General features: G+C 43.2%; 1 protein-coding gene across 1 annotated transcript in view; it reads left to right on the top strand.

Annotated features, from left to right (window-relative positions):
- Positions 1-15893: 15893 nt before the first annotated feature.
- Positions 15894-16260, top strand: part of LOC122922169 (cytochrome P450 2J6-like) — a 79997-nt gene continuing 79630 nt past the window's right edge. Inside the window, exon 1 of the mRNA XM_044272686.1 lies at positions 15894-16116. Coding sequence (XP_044128621.1) covers positions 15946-16116 — 171 coding nt within the window. The 5' untranslated portion in view covers positions 15894-15945. The remainder of the gene's footprint in view (positions 16117-16260) is intronic.

Raw genomic sequence — 16260 nt, 5'->3', positions numbered from 1 at the left:
TAATATTTTAACTGCACCAAACAGGGTTTTAAACTGAACTGTACATTTGCCATTGAGTTGAAGTGTGCCTAATCTATAAATCCACCTTTTGGTTTATGTTTTTTATTGGATCACCACCTCTTCATTTTTTTTTTTTTTCACTAACTCCAAATTTTAGACCCCTTGGATCCCCCCGTGACACTTCTTAACGTGAACTGGAACATTGTGGGTCACACATTGATGAAAAAGTGGAATTGAGACAAAGATAAATCATTTCAGAACTTTTCCCACTTTTGATGTGACCTATAAACTGTACCACTCAATTGAAAAACAAACTGAAATCTTTTAGGTGGAGGGAAGAAAACAAAAAAACTAAAATAACGTAGTTGCATAAGTGTGCACACCCTCTTATAACTGGGGATGTAGCTGTGTTCAGAATTAAGCAATCACATTCAAAATCATGTTAAATAGGAGTCGGCATACACCTGCCATCATTTAAAGTGTCTCTGATTAACCCCAAATAAAGTTCAGCTGCTCTAGTTGGTCTTTCCTGAAATTTTCTTAGTTGCATCCCACAGCAAAAGTCATGGTCCACAGAGAGCTTCCAAAGCATCAGAGGGATCTCATTGTTAAAAGGTATCAGTCAGGAGAAGGGTACAAAAGGATTTCCAAGGCATTAGATATACCATGGAACACAGTGAAGACAGTCATCATCAAGTGGAGAAAATATGGCACAACAGTGACATTACCAAGAACTGGACGTCCCTCCAAAATTGATGAAAAGACGAGAAGAAAACTTGGCTATCTGTTGTGGCAGTACTTCACTATCGGAGATTAAAGGGGTTGGCCACTCTTTAAATACTTTCCACTACTGTGTGGCAGGCAGCGAAAAAATGAAGTTCCTAATATACTTCATTAAACACACCTGCCTGCTTCTCTTTCAGTTATAAGCCACGCCCCCTGAGTCCTGCTCTACCTTGCAGCTGAGTTCGTCCATAGCTGCACACAACATGGAGGAGCTTAAGAGCAAGTGCAGTCTGCTCCTGTCAGTGGTCGGCTCCCTGCTTCCCGCTCCAACTCTGACAGGAATCAGCTGCTTCTTCCCTCTCTACAAACAGCTGATTTCTGTCAGAAGCTGGCTGCACTAAAAACCTTCCGAGTCCCTACTGCAGTAGCTACTTAGTCAATCCCCATCCCCCCTGCACTACCACCACATAGCCGACCCGCTAAGCCATGCCCACCCGTTCTATTAGGCCATGCCCCCTGCAACCAACAGGGAAAGCAGGACTATCTGTCTGGATGTTCTTTATGCGCGACCAAACGACTGGACTGATCTTCACCAAATTTGGCACACAGGTATCAGGTGTCCGGGAATGTTTTAGACTGGGTCTCAGCTCTTTAGGAGTTATCGTTCCTGAGATATTCCCAAAAAATGACCTGCATTAGCCAATAGAAGCCAGCAAGCCTTTCACTTAAATCCAAAATGCCATTCACACGGTCACATGTCCTTTATTAGGCAATAGAATCACATTCAAAATCATGTTAAATAGGAGTCGGCATACACCTACCATCATTTAAAGTGTCTCTGATTAACCCCAAATAAAGTTCAGCTGCTCTAGTTGGTCTTTCCTGAAATTTTCTTAGTTGCATCCCACAGCAAAAGTCATGGTCCACAGAGAGCTTCCAAAGCATCAGAGGGATCTCATTGTTAAAAGGTATCAGTCAGGAGAAGGGTACAAAAGGATTTCCAAGGCATTAGATATACCATGGAACACAGTGAAGACAGTCATCATCAAGTGGAGAAAATATGGCACAACAGTGACATTACCAAGAACTGGACGTCCCTCCAAAATTGATGAAAAGACGAGAAGAAAACTTGGCTATCTGTTGTGGCAGTACTTCACTATCGGAGATTAAAGGGGTTGGCCACTCTTTAAATACTTTCCACTACTGTGTGGCAGGCAGCGAAAAAATGAAGTTCCTAATATACTTCATTAAACACACCTGCCTGCTTCTCTTTCAGTTATAAGCCACGCCCCCTGAGTCCTGCTCTACCTTGCAGCTGAGTTCGTCCATAGCTGCACGCAACATGGAGGAGCTTAAGAGCAAGTGCAGTCTGCTCCTGTCAGTGGTCGGCTCCCTGCTTCCCGCTCCAACTCTGACAGGAATCAGCTGCTTCTTCCCTCTCTACAAACAGCTGATTTCTGTCAGAAGCTGGCTGCACTAAAAACCTTCCGAGTCCCTACTGCAGTAGCTACTTAGTCAATCCCCATCCCCCCTGCACTACCACCACATAGCCGACCCGCTAAGCCATGCCCACCCGTTCTATTAGGCCATGCCCCCTGCAACCAACAGGGAAAGCAGGACTATCTGTCTGGATGTTCTTTATGCGCGACCAAACGACTGGACTGATCTTCACCAAATTTGGCACACAGGTATCAGGTGTCCGGGAATGTTTTAGACTGGGTCTCAGCTCTTTAGGAGTTATCGTTCCTGAGATATTCCCAAAAAATGACCTGCATTAGCCAATAGAAGCCAGCAAGCCTTTCACTTAAATCCAAAATGCCATTCACACGGTCACATGTCCTTTATTAGGCAATAGAAGCTTGCAGGTCCTACTCCAGGTTGCCATAACAACTGATCACAGGTTTTAGCAGTTCGTAGGTCCTTAAATATTCACTCATATGACATATGACTGCACAACTACACTGCTACAAGCATGGGGGGGAAGGGGCCACTATTAAATGGACGGCCGCTGTGGAGTTTACTGTTAAAGGGGCAGGCACTGTGGAGGTCACTGTTAAATGGGAGGCAAATGTTAAAGGGGTGGGCACTGTGGAGGTCCCTGTTAAAAGGGCGGTCTCTGTTAATGGGGCGGGCATTGTAGAGGTCACTGTGGAATTCACTGTTAAAGGTGCGCACACTGTGGAGGTCACTATTAAAGGGGCGGGCACTGTGGAGGTCCCTGTTAAAGGGGCGGTCACTGGTAAAGGGGCGGGCACTGTGGAGGTCACTGTTAAAGGGGCGGGCACTGTGGAAGTCACTGTTAAAGGGGCGGCCATTATGAAGGTCACTGTTAAACGGGTGGTGAATGTTAAAGGGACAGGCACTGTGGAGGTCATTGTTAAAGGGGCGGGCACTGTGGAGGTCACTGTTAAAGTGGCAGACACTGTGGAGGTCACTTTTAAAGGGGCAGGCACTGTGGAGGTTACTGTTAAAGGGGCAGGCACTGCGGAGACCACTGTTAAAGGGGCGGGCACTGTGGAAGTCACTGTTAAAGAGGCGGGTACTGTAAAGGTCACTGTTAAAGGGGCGATCACTCTTAAAGGGGCGGGCAGTGTGGAGATCACTGTTAAAGGGGTGGGCACTGTGGAGGTCCATGTTAACCCCTTAAGGACTCAGCCCTATTTCACCTTAAGGACTTGGCCATTTTTTGCAAATCTGACCAATGTCACTTTAAGTGCTGATAACTTTAAAACACTTTGACTTACCCAGGCTGTTCTGAGATAGTTTTTTCGTCACATATTGTACTTCATGACACTGCTAAAATTGTGTCAAAAAAGTTAATTTTTTTACATAAAAAAATAGTTTTGAAAAATTTGCAAATTTCAAAGTTTCAGTTTCTCTACTTCTGTAATAGATAGTAATACCCCCAAAAATTGTGATGACTTTACATTACCCATATGTCTACTTCATGTTTGTAGCATTTTGGGAATGATATTTTATTTTTTGGGGATGTTACAAGGCTTAGAAGTTTAGAAGCAAATCTTGAAATTTTTCAGAAATTTACAAAAACCCAATTTTTAGGGACCACTACAGCTCTGAAGTCACTTTGCGAGGCTTACATAATAGAAACCGCCCAAAAATGACCCCATTCTATAAACTACACCCCTCAAGGTATTCAAAACTGATTTTACAAACTTCGTTAACCCTTTAGGTGTTGCACAGGATGGGAATTTGAGAATTTCATTTTTTTGCCTAATTTTCCATTTTAACCCATTTTTTCCACCAACAAAGCAAGGGTTAACAGCCAAACAAGACTGTATCTTTATTGCCCTGACTCTGCCGTTTACAGAAACACCCCATATGTGGCCGTAAACTACTGTACGGGCACACAGTAGGGCGTAGAGGGAAAGGTGCGCCGTATGGTTTTTGGAAGCCAGATTTTGCTGGACTGGTTTTTTGACACCATGTCCCATTTGAAGCCCCCCTGATGCACCCCTAGAGTAGAAACTCCATAAAAGTGAACCCATCTAAGAAACTACACCCCTCAAGGTATTCAAAACTGATTTTACAAACTTTGTTAACCCTTTAGGTGTTGCACAAGATTTAATGGAAAATAGAGATACAATTTCAAAATTTCACTTTTTTGGCAGATTTTCCATTTTAATATTTTTTTTCCAGTTACAAAGCAAGGGTTAACAGCCAAACAAAACTCATTATTTATTGCCCTGATTCTGTAGTTTACAGAAACACCCCATATGTGGCCGTAAACTGCTGTACGGCCACACAGCAGGGCGTAGAGTGAAAGGTGCGCCGTATGGTTTTTGGAAGCCAGATTTTGCTGGACTGGTTTTTTTACACCATGTCCCATTTGAAGCCCCCCTGATGCACCCCTAGAGAAGAAACTCCATAAAAGTGACCCCATCTAAGAAACTACACCCCTCAAGGTATTCAAAACTGATTTTACAAACTTTGTTAACCCTTTAGGTGTTGCACAAGATTTAATGGAAAATAGAGATACAATTTCAAAATTTCACTTTTTTGGCAGATTTTCGATTTTAATATTTTTTTTTTTCAATTACAAAGCAAGGGTTAACAGCCAAACAAAACTCATTATTTATGGCCCTGATTCTGTAGTTTACAGAAACACCCCATATGTGGTCGTAAACCGCTGTACGGGCACACGGCAGGGCGCAGATGGAAAGGAATGCCATACGGTTTTTGTAAGGCAGATTTTGCTGGACTGGTTTTTTTGACACCATGTCCCATTTGAAGCCCCCCTGATGCACCCCTAGAGTAGAAACTCCAAAAAAGTGACCCCATTTTAGAAACTACAGGGTAGGGTGGCAGTTTTGTTGGTACTAGTTTAGGGTACATATGATTTTTGGTTGCTCTATATTACACTTTTTTGTGCGGCAAGGTAACAAGAAATAGATCTTTTGGCACTTTTTTTTTTTGTTCACAACATTCATCTGACAGGTTAGATCATGTGGTAATTTAATAGAGCAGGTTGTCACGGACGTGGCGATACCTAATATGTATACAATTTTTTTTATTTATGTAAGTTTTACACAATGATTTCATTTTTAAAACAAAAAAAATGTTTTAGTGTCTCCATAGTCTAAGAGCCATAGTTTTTTCAGTTTTTGGGCGATTATCTTAAGTAGGGTCTCACTTTTTGCGGGATGAGATGACGGTTTAATTGGCACTATTTTGGGGTGCACATGACCTTTTGATCGCTTGCTATTAAACTTTATTGTGACGTAAGATGACAAAAAATGGCTTTTTTTACACCGTTTTTATTTTTATTTTTTTATGGTGGTCACCTGAGGGGTTAGGTCATGTGATATTTTTATAGAGCCGGTCGATACGGACGCGGCGATACCTAATATGTATACTTTTTTTATTTTATTTAAGTTTTACACAATGATTTCATTTTTGAAACAAAAAAAATAATGTTTTAGTGTTTCCATAGTCTGAGAGCCATAGTTTTTTCAGTTTTTGGGCGAATTTTATTTTTTTCATTTTTAATCAGTGATAAATGTGTTTTTTGATTTTTTCCCTTTTTTTTCACTTTTGTTTACTTTTTTTTTGACCCAGACCCACTTGGTTCTTGAAGATCCAGTGGGTCTGATGTCTGTATAATACAGTACAGTACAATATATATTGTACTATACTGTATTTTACTTACACTTTGTCTGAAGTGCCTTCAGCACAGATCTGTTCAGCACCATGGACAGCAGGATGCCTGAGACGGCGTCCTGTTGCCATGGGAACCTTCCCCGTCTGCTCAGTACTGGTCAGAACTTCGCAGACGGGGAAGGGTAAGGAGGGGGGCTCTCTGTGGGCTGTCTCCCTCTCCATTGGGGGCTGCAAAGGCACTGCAGCCCCCCGATGGAAGAGGGAGCTCCCTCTTACTGTTAACTTTTTCCATACAGCAGTCCGTACGGACCGCTGTATGGAAAGGGTTAAACGGCTGACATCGCATCACCGATGTCAGCCGTTTATACCAGGGTGTCAGCAATGTGCTGACACCCTGGTATATCCACTGTCCACCAATGAATTTTCAAGGGGAGGCTTTGCCTTCTGTACCTGCGGCCTCCTCTCCTGGTTCTTGTTCTTTTCTTTGTGTCCAGGTTGTCCCCTAAAAAAGTTTTATCCTTATCTGTGGATGACTGTATGTTTCTTCTCCTTTTCTTATTGTCACTGTTGAAGCCCATAGACGGCAAGTCAGATTGCCACGTATAAATATCGCCTCGTTTATAATCTTCCGCATCACGTACCCATTTGTTCCTTTTCCCCTCTTCCAATTCCATCTGTAACTTGCTTAACTGGTTTTTAATTTCCTCTTTGTATTGTATAAATTCATCAGCAGATAGTTGTGTCTGTAATGTCCGTTCAACCTCCAACAGATCATCAATGAGTGAAACCACTTCCAATTCTAAAAATTCGATATTGAGTAAAATAGTTAGAGCGGATGTAGGCCCTAAAAAAATCAGTGTACAGCGAACATTGACGCACCCGGGACTTGGATGCTACCCGTGTCTCAATTGCGTCAACTGTCGCTATATCTGCAAATCCAGGTCCTTTATACATCCATCTACAAACAAAGAATATCCCATTAAATTCCATCTGAACTGCTCTTCATCATTTGTAATTTATGTGCTGGCCTGCCCTTGCAACCTAATATATATTGGAGAAACGTCCACAGAATTGAAACTGAGGTTGAATAATCATAGAAACTCAATAAGGAAAAAACGTACTGATCTACCAAATTCCAGACATTTTAGATCCCTTGAGCATTCTGAGCAGGATCTAAGATGCTGGATTATTGACCAGGTTGCACTTCCTAGAAGAGGCGGCGATCGCCTAACAATCCTGAAGAAAAGAGAATTACGTTGGATATATGATCTGGATAGCTTGCACCCTATAGGTCTTAATGTGGAGTTTAGGTGAGAGCCACTGGATCTGTGGCTCACTCTGGTTTCCTCTGCATATGTGTAGTGTACCTCTCTCACACTTGTATAATAGTGCAGGAGAACTGTGAAAGAATAATGTGTAACTGTAATATAATAATAGAAATTTAGAAACTAAAGCATGTATCTCTCTTTGCCTTTTAGAGATTTTAATCTCCACAACATTGGATGCGGTTCCTTGAACTTTGATCTTTTGGAAGCGATACGGCCCGATGTCGACATCAGCGTTCTCTCTTTTATGCGCCACTCCAGACATGTAACTGTTTCTTAGTGTGATGCTGTTTCTGTAACGTTGAGGGATAATCCCTCCACGACTGTGTCATTGCCAGTAATCGGGCTGTGGCTGTCGGCGGGGTTCATGGAGGTGTCCCCCTCTGACATTCGCGGCCCCATGGTCTGGTGTCCCTCCCGACAGGTTGGGATCCCGGTCCAGATGCTGGCGTATGTAGGAGATCCCTACCGCGGTCATATATTTTGTTCAGTAAACATTCTGTTCAGCCAACATTTATGTAATGAATATGAACGGAACCATAGGGCATGTTTCCCTTAAGTAAAATGGCGGTTTTAGGTTGGCTTTACAGAACGCATGCGCACGACCTTTGCACCGTGACTCATACGATGATGCTAGTCTGGACATGCGCAATGAAGAGATGGAGACGCTCAATGAACGCGATGGTATATGCGGGCCCCATGGCTACCTAAGGTCGAATTTCTATGATCCCTATTCATCACATTATCACTTTTTTAACTGTGATTCTAATCGAAACAAAGTTTTGTATATGTTCTATTCTACACAAAGGGATATTATCCCGAAGTTGTAGATCGTACGGCACTGGTCACTTCATGCACATGCACTTTATTTATTTACTTGTATACAGATGTATGTAATCTAATTTGATTGTAACCACACCTTGATTGGTTGGACACTTTTGAAATGCCTGTATATGTGAGCCGAAACGTCGCAAGATTTGCCACACTATGGGTGAATAAAATTCTTTGTTTTCACCACTACTCCGGAGTGCGGTCCTACTTCTTTTGCCTATATATATATATATATATATATATATATATATATATATATATGTATACAGTACAGACCAAAAGTTTGGACACATCTTCTCATTCAAAGAGTTTTCTTTATTTTCATGACTATGAAAATTGAAGATTCACACTGAAGGCATCAAAACTATGAATTAACACATGTGGAATTATATACATAACAAAAAAGTGTGAAACAACTGAAAATATGTCATATTCTAGGTTCAAAGTAGCCACCTTTTGCTTTAATTCCTGCTTTGCACACTCTTGGCATTCTCTTGATGAGCTTCAAGAGGTAGTCACCTGAAATGGTCTTCCAACAGTCTTGAAGGAGTTCCCAGAGATGCTTAGCACTTGTTGGCCCTTTTGCCTTCACTCTGCGTTCAGGTCCGGTGATTGTGGAGGCCAGGTCATCTGGCGCAGCACCCCATCACTCTCCTTCATGGTCAAATAGCCCTTAAACAGCCTGGAGGTGTGTTTGGGGTCATTGTCCTGTTGAAAAATAAATGATGGTCCAACTAAACGCAAACTGGATGGAATAGCATGCCGCTGCAAGATGCTGTGGTACCCATGCTGGTTTAGTATGCCTTCAATTTTGAATAAATCCCCAACAGTGTCACCAGCAAAGCACCCCCACACCATCACACCTCCTCCTCCATGCTGCACGGTGGGAACCAGGCATGTAGAGTCCATCCATTCACCTTTTCTGCGTCGCACAAAGACACGGTGATTGGAACCAAAGATCTCAAATTTGGACTCATCAGACCAAAGCACAGATTTCCACTGGTCTAATGTCCATTCCTTGTGTTCTTTAGCCCAAACAAGTCTCTTCTGCTTGTTGCCTGTCCTTAGCAGTGGTTTCCTAGCAGATATTCTACCATGAAGGCCTGATTCACACAGTCTCCTCTTAACAGTTGTTCTAGAGATGTGTCTGCTGCTAGAACTCTGTGTGGCATTGACCTGGTCTCTAATCTGAGCTGCTGTTAACCTGCGATTTCTGAGGCTGGTGACTCGGATGAACTTATCCTCCGCAGCAGAGGTGACTCTTGGTCTTCCTTTCCTGGGGCGGTCCGCATGTGAGCCAGTTTCTTTGTAGCGCTTGATGGTTTTTGTGACTGCACTTGGGGACACTTTCAAAGTTTTCCCAATTTTTCGGACTGACTGACCTTCATTTCTTAAAGTAATGATGGCCACTCGTTTTTCTTTACTTAGCTGCTTTTTTCTTGCCATAATATAAATTCTAACAGTCTATTCAGTAGGACTATCAGCTGTGTAGCCACCTGACTTCTCCACAAGGCAACTGATGGTCCCAACCCCATTTATAAGGCAAGAAATCCCACTTATTAAACCTGACAGGGCACACCTGTGAAGTGAAAACCATTTCAGGTGACTACCTCTTGAAGCTCAACAAGAGAATGCCAAGAGTGTGCAAAGCAGTAATCAAAGCAAAAGGTGGCTACTTTGAAGAACCTAGAATTTGACATATTTTCAGTTGTTTCACACTTTTTTGCTATGTATATAATTCCACATGTGTTAATTCATAGTTTTGATGCCTTCAGTGTGAATCTACAATTTTCATAGTCATGAAAATATAGAAAACTCTTTGAATGAGAAGGTGTGTCCAAACTTTTGGTCTGTACTGTATATATATATAATGTTTGTCTGTCTAGACGTCTGTCTGGACATTCTTTATGCATGACCAAACAACTGGACCGATCTTCACCAGATTTTGCACACAGGTACATTAGGTGTCCGGGAAGGTTTTAGACCGGGTCTCAGCTGTCTAGGACTTACCGTTCCTGCATTAGCCAATATAAGCCAGCAAGCCTTTAACTTAAATCCGAACTGCCATTTACATGGTCACATGTCCCTTATTAGCCAATAGAAGCTCGCAGGTCCTACTCCAGGTTCCCATAGCAACTGATCACAGGTTTGATGTATGACGGCACAACTACACTGCTAAATGCATGGGTTTAAGGCTACTTTCACACTCGCGTGTGGTGCGGATCCGTCATGAATCTGCACAGACGGATCCGTTCAGATAATAAAACAGTCTGCATCCGTTCAGAACGGATCCGTTTGAATTATCTTTAACATAGCCAAGACGATCCGTCTTGAACACCATTGAAAGTCAATGGAGGACGGATCCGTTTTCTATTGTGCCAGTGTCATGCCTTGCCCTGTGAATGTGCGGAGTTCTGTCAGACTGGCTGCACATGTCTGACTTCTCTGTTTGTTTTGGGTTTGAGCTGGATCCACCTTCCCTCAGGTGTACTGGGTTTGATTGTTAGTGAGGCTATTTATCCCTCCTTCCCCCAGTGGCCTGTGCGCGTTATAGTTCTTTCCTTTGAGCTCTAGATGTGTGGTGGATCGTCTGCTCCAGCACTGCTCTAGATAAGTCCCCTCCGTTATTTTCCATTGTGTCTTCCTCCAGGTTTGAAGAAGCAGGTTGCCTCTTCCCTTTTCCCTACAGCTTAGGGTTTGCCCAGGGTGTATAGGTTTAGGCACGAGGGCATGTGCATATCCACCATTAGGGTATGCACATGGGCACAACATTTTAGGGGAAACTTTTAGAGATCGCTAGGAGGTGACCCTTTTCTCCCTAGCTTTTGGGCCTAGTCATTTGTTCTGTTTGTTTTCCTGTGTTTGGTTATTTCCCCGCTTACCTTGGGCTTGATTTATGATGACCCAGACCTGGTTTCTATGGCTGAAATTAAGTTGTGCAGTTTGTTACAGGGAGAACGTACTGCGGAGTCATATTGTGCAGAATTTAGAAGATGAGCAACTGACTCGGGGTGGAATGATCCTGCACTCCAGAGTCAGTTTTGTCAGGGGCTATCTGAGAGGTTGAAAGATGCCCTTGCTTTTCATGAGTATCCCGATTCATTGGAGACGGCCATTTCTTTGGCAGTGCGGCTTGATAGATGTCTCAGAGAGAGGTATACGATTCCTCTCGAGCGGGGGGTCCCGTCTGAAAGTGGATCCGTCCCACCTATTCCCCCGGGGTAATTTGACATTTGAATCTGGGGCAGGATAGGAGCCTATGCAGTTGGGCCAAGTTTCCTTTCGCTCAGGTGATAGAGATTTTAGGAAGCTGAATAAGCTATGTTACTTCTGTGGAAAAGAAGGTCATTTTGTTTGTGCGTGTCCTTTTGTTAAACCTTAAAGCGGTAATGAAAAACTATGGAGGTATTCAGATAAAGAGAAAAAAAAAACTTCCTTGACTCTTGGTAATGTGAATGGGGAGTCGGAGCAAGCAAATATGCATTCTCCCTGCAATACCTGTTTCCTCCTGCCTGCCATGGTGGCGCTAGACTCAGGAAATTTCAAGGTATTTGTTGACAGTGGTGTGGGGGTAAACCTTATTGATTTTCATTTCCTCCAAAATCTTGGTTTTAGAAATAGCACATTAGATAAAGAGATACCAGTGTTTTCTATTGATTCCTCGCCTCTCTCACAAAAGAGTCTTACTCATATCATTAATGACATTCAGTTAAGGGTGGGTGAATCAAATGTTGAGTTCATGTCTTGTTTTTTTTATGAAGGGCTTGACTGCTCCGATGGTTCTAGGTTTACCATGGTTGATAAAGTATAACCCTACTATTGACTGGCAAACAAGACAAATCAGTAGCTGGAGTGAATTTTGTACAGACAACTGTCTTTGTGCTTCCATCTCAGGGGTGTCAACTACGGTCCTACCTCAGTTTCTGATTTTGCGGACGTATTCTCGGAGGGTGGAGCTCAGGAGTTGCTTCCCCATCGAGAATTTGATTGTCCGGTCAATCTCATCCCTGGAGCTAAACTGCCAAAATTTCGGCTATACAACCTTTCCCAACCCGAAAGAGAATGCTGAAGTATATTGCCGAGAGTTTGGAAAAGGGACATATTAGGCAATCTAAGTCCCCTGTGGTTGTCGGCTTCTTTTTCGTAAAAAAGAAAGACGGTTCACTTAGACCGTGTTTAGATTTCTGGGAATTGAATCTCATTACGGTCCGTGATCCGTATCCTCTTCCTTTGATTTCTGATCTAAGTTGAATTTAAGAGGCGCTTATAATCTGATCAGAATTAAGGAAGGAGATGAGTGGAAAACGGCCTTCAATACACCCGAAGGTCATTTCGAGAATCTTGTCATACCCTTTGGTTTAACTAATGCGCCAGCGGTCTTTCAGCGATTTATCAATGATATTTTCCATCATTTAGTGGTAAGGTTCATTGTTATTTACCTTGATGACATACTAATTTACTCACCCGATTTGGAGACCCCTTAGGATCACTTGAGACAGGTGTTGTCGATCCTTTGGGAGAATAAATTGTATGCAAAATTGGAAAAATGTGTATTTTCTGTCCAGGAGCTACCGTTTTTGGGATACCTGCTTTCTGACTCTGGTTTTCATATGGACCCGAAAAAGGTCCGGGTGGTACTGGAATGGGACCGGCCTGAGAATCAGAAAGCTCTGATGCAGTTTTTGGGTTTTACCAATTACTACAGAAAAGTAATCTTGAATTATTCCACCATTGTAAAACCTTTGACAGATATGACTAAAAAAGGCGCCGACTTCTCTGTCTGGTCGGATGAGGCATTACAGGCCTTTTCTGCTATTAAGAAATGTTTTGCGTATGCTCCCATTCTGATGCAACCTGATGTGTCTCAACCGTTCATCGTGGAGGTTGATGCATCAGAAGTGGGGGTTGGAGCAGTTCTGTTGCAGGGTTCATCCCCTTGCAAATGGCGTCCGTGTGCTTTTTTCTCCAAATAATACTCGGCCGCTGAAAGAAATTATGATGTAGGAGAATTACTGGCCATCAAATTGGCCTTTGAGGAAAGGCGACATTGGTTGGAAGGGGCTATTCATCCTATTACGGTATATACTGACCACAAGAATTTGGCTTACCTGCAGTGTGCTAAGCGCCTAAATCCTAGACAGGCTAGAGGGTCACTGTTTTTTACTAGGTTACATTTTGTGGTCACCTTTCGCCCTGGGGTTAAAAACGTCAAGGCAGATGCGTTGTCACGTAGTTTTCCTGGGGGAAGTGATTTGGAGGATCCCGCTCCGATTTTGGCTGAGGGGGTGGTGATTTCCGCTCTGTACCCCGAGTTGGAGATGGAGGTGTTGGGGGCCCAGGAGGAGGCTCCTGATTCTTGCCCTCCAGACAAGTTGTTTGTTTCGGCTGAACTGCGATACAAGGTGTTCAAGGAACATCATGATACGGTCCTTGCAGGACATCCTGGAAGCAAATCCACCATAGATCTTATTTCCCGGAGATTCTGGTGGCCAGGGTTGCGCAAGGGTGTGGACGGTTATGTGGCAGCTTGTGAGACCTGTGCATGTGCGAAGGTGGCTCACACTCGGCCTTCAGGATCCCCTCTTCCTTTGTCCATCCCGTCTTGTCCTTGGACGCATTTGTCCATGGACTTTATTACCGATTTACCGAGTTCCTCTGGGAAAACTGTGATTTTGGTGGTAGTGGACCACTTCAGTAAGATGGCCCACTTTGTACCGTTACCTAGCTTGCCCAATGCCAAAACTCTCGCTCAGGTTTTTATCGATAACATTGTGAAACTACATGACATTCTCTCTGATGTGGGGTCTGATAGGGGGATGCAATTTGTTTCCAGGTTTTGGAGGGCGTTCTGCTCTCGTCTGGGAATTCAACTGTCTTTCTCTTCGGCTTTTCATCCCCAGTCGAATGGTCAGACAGAGCACACTAACCAAAACCTGGAGACCTATTTGAGGTGTTTTGTTGCCAAGAACCAGGATGACTGGTCCTCTTTCTTGTCTCTAGCCGAATTTGCCTTGAATAACCGTAGACAGGAGTCCACTGATAAGTCACCATTTTTTGGCGCATATGGTTTTTACCCATAGTTTGGTACTTTTTCTGGGACTGGACCTTCTGGGATGCCAGAAGAGGAGAGATTCTCTTCCGCCTTGTCATCTATCTGGCGGAAGATCCAAGTTAATTTGGAAAAGATGGGTGAAAGATATAAACGGATGGCTGACAGGAGACGTATTGGTCCAGACCTGTGTGTGGGTGATTCGGTGTGGTTGTCCACTAAAAACATTAAGCTGAAGGTGCCATCTTGGAAATTGGGTCCAAGATTTATTGGCCCTTACAAAATCTCTGCTATTGTCAACCAGGTGGCATTTCGTCTGGATCTTCTGCAGACCTGGGAGATCCATAATGTGTTTCACAGGTCTTTATTGAATAAATATGTGGAACCATCTCCTTTGCCACCTCCCCCTGTCCTGGTGGATGGCAATTTGGAGTTTGAGATCTCTAGGATTCTCAACTCACGTGTTCTTCGGGGTTCCCTTCAGTACCTGGTGCACTGGAAGGGATACGGTCCCGAGGAAAGAATGTGGGTTCCGGCTACTGATGTTAGTGCTAGCCGCCTGGTGAGGGCCATTCACAGGACACACCCGGATAAAGTTGGTCCTGGGTGTCCGGAGGTCACCCGTAGAAGGGGGGTACTGTCACGCCTTGCCCTGTGAATGTGCGGAGGTCTGTCAGACTGGCTGCACATGTCTGACTTCTCTGTTTGATTTGGTTTGGGTTTCAGCTGGATCCACCTTCCCTCAGGTGTACTAGGTTTGATTGTTAGTGAGGCTATTTATCCCTCCTTCCCCCAGTGGCCTGTGCAGGTTATAGTTCTTTCCTTTGAGCTCTGTATGTGTGGTGGATCGTCTGCTCCAGCTCTGCTCTAGATAAGTCCTCTCCATTATTTCCAATTGTGTCTTTTATCTAGGGCTCTAGGGAGATGCTTGATTACTCCGGGTTTGAAGAAGCAGGTTGCCTCTTCCCTTTTCCCTACAGCTTAGGGTTTGCCCAGGGTGTATAGGTTTAGGCACGAGGGCATGTGAATATCCACCATTAGAGTATGCACATGGGCACAGCAGTTTAGGGAAAACTTTTAGGGATCGCTAGGAGGTGACTCTTTTCACCCTAGCTTTTGGGCCTAGTCATTTGTTCTGTTTGTTTTCCTGTGTTTGGTTATTTCCCCGCTTACCTACCTATCGTGACAGCCAGATTGTGTCATAGAAAACTGATCCGTCCCCATTGACTTATATTATGTTTCAAACAGACAATAAAAACGCTGCAAGTAGTGTTTTGGTGTCCGCCTCCAAAGCGGTATGGAGACGGAACGGAGGCGAACTGATGCATTCTGAGAGGATCCTTTTCCATTCAGAATGCATAAGGGCAAAATTGATCTGTTTTGGACTGCTTGTGAGAGCCCTGAACGGATCTCACAAACAGAAAGCCAAAACTAGTGTGAAAGTAGCCTAATGTTGTTGTTTTTTTTATTGGAGCTTTTGAGAACAAAGTGCCATTGCAACCAACTAATTCTGGTGATTGCACAAAGGAGAGGAGGAAGATAATGTTTTCTTCCATCAGAGTCACCCCATTTCTCAAAAGGAGTTGCACGGATTGAGATAATAATCTACCAAACTCGAGCCTTAGATGTTGAATCCAAAATTACTTTTACCTAGTAGATGAACAAGTTTTATTTGCATCCATACTTACAACATAGTCAATACCTGTGCTATAGACTTTATGGATAAAACACAGTTCATGATAGTTTAAAGATCTTCCAGTACAAAACTATGTTAATCATTGATAATGGGAAAAATCAATGTGACAGTATAAAAAGACAAGTCCAACAAGCTTGAGGAGAAACTGGCCAGAGCAAAAACGTGTCAGATCACTGGAGTGGGCTCTCTGAATATAGACTATGTGGTTTATTCAACAGCTCCTGTTAGTATTTGTCTTCTTCCTCATTTTTGGCAAGTACTTAAAAATAATATGGAAGGCAAGAAGTCTCCCTCCTGGACCATCTCCATTTCCAATATTTGGAAATCTTTGGACCCTGTGCTTCAATATGAATCCAGAAACACTCAGGAAGGTACTGTTTATTATATATTTACATCACATTTAATGTAATTTTATTATACAGTATGTGGCCAATAAAGAGTTAACCTATAGGCACATTTGTTTTCATTGTGGACCAATCGTTTTTATATAGTGTGATGCATACTAATGTAAGGAC

This window comes from Bufo gargarizans, chromosome 1 (genome assembly GCF_014858855.1).
Source record: "Bufo gargarizans isolate SCDJY-AF-19 chromosome 1, ASM1485885v1, whole genome shotgun sequence".
NCBI classification, from domain to species: Eukaryota; Metazoa; Chordata; class Amphibia; order Anura; family Bufonidae; genus Bufo; species Bufo gargarizans.
The sequence above is the reverse complement of the archived record's forward strand: the minus strand, read 5'-3'. Positions and strand labels throughout refer to the sequence as shown.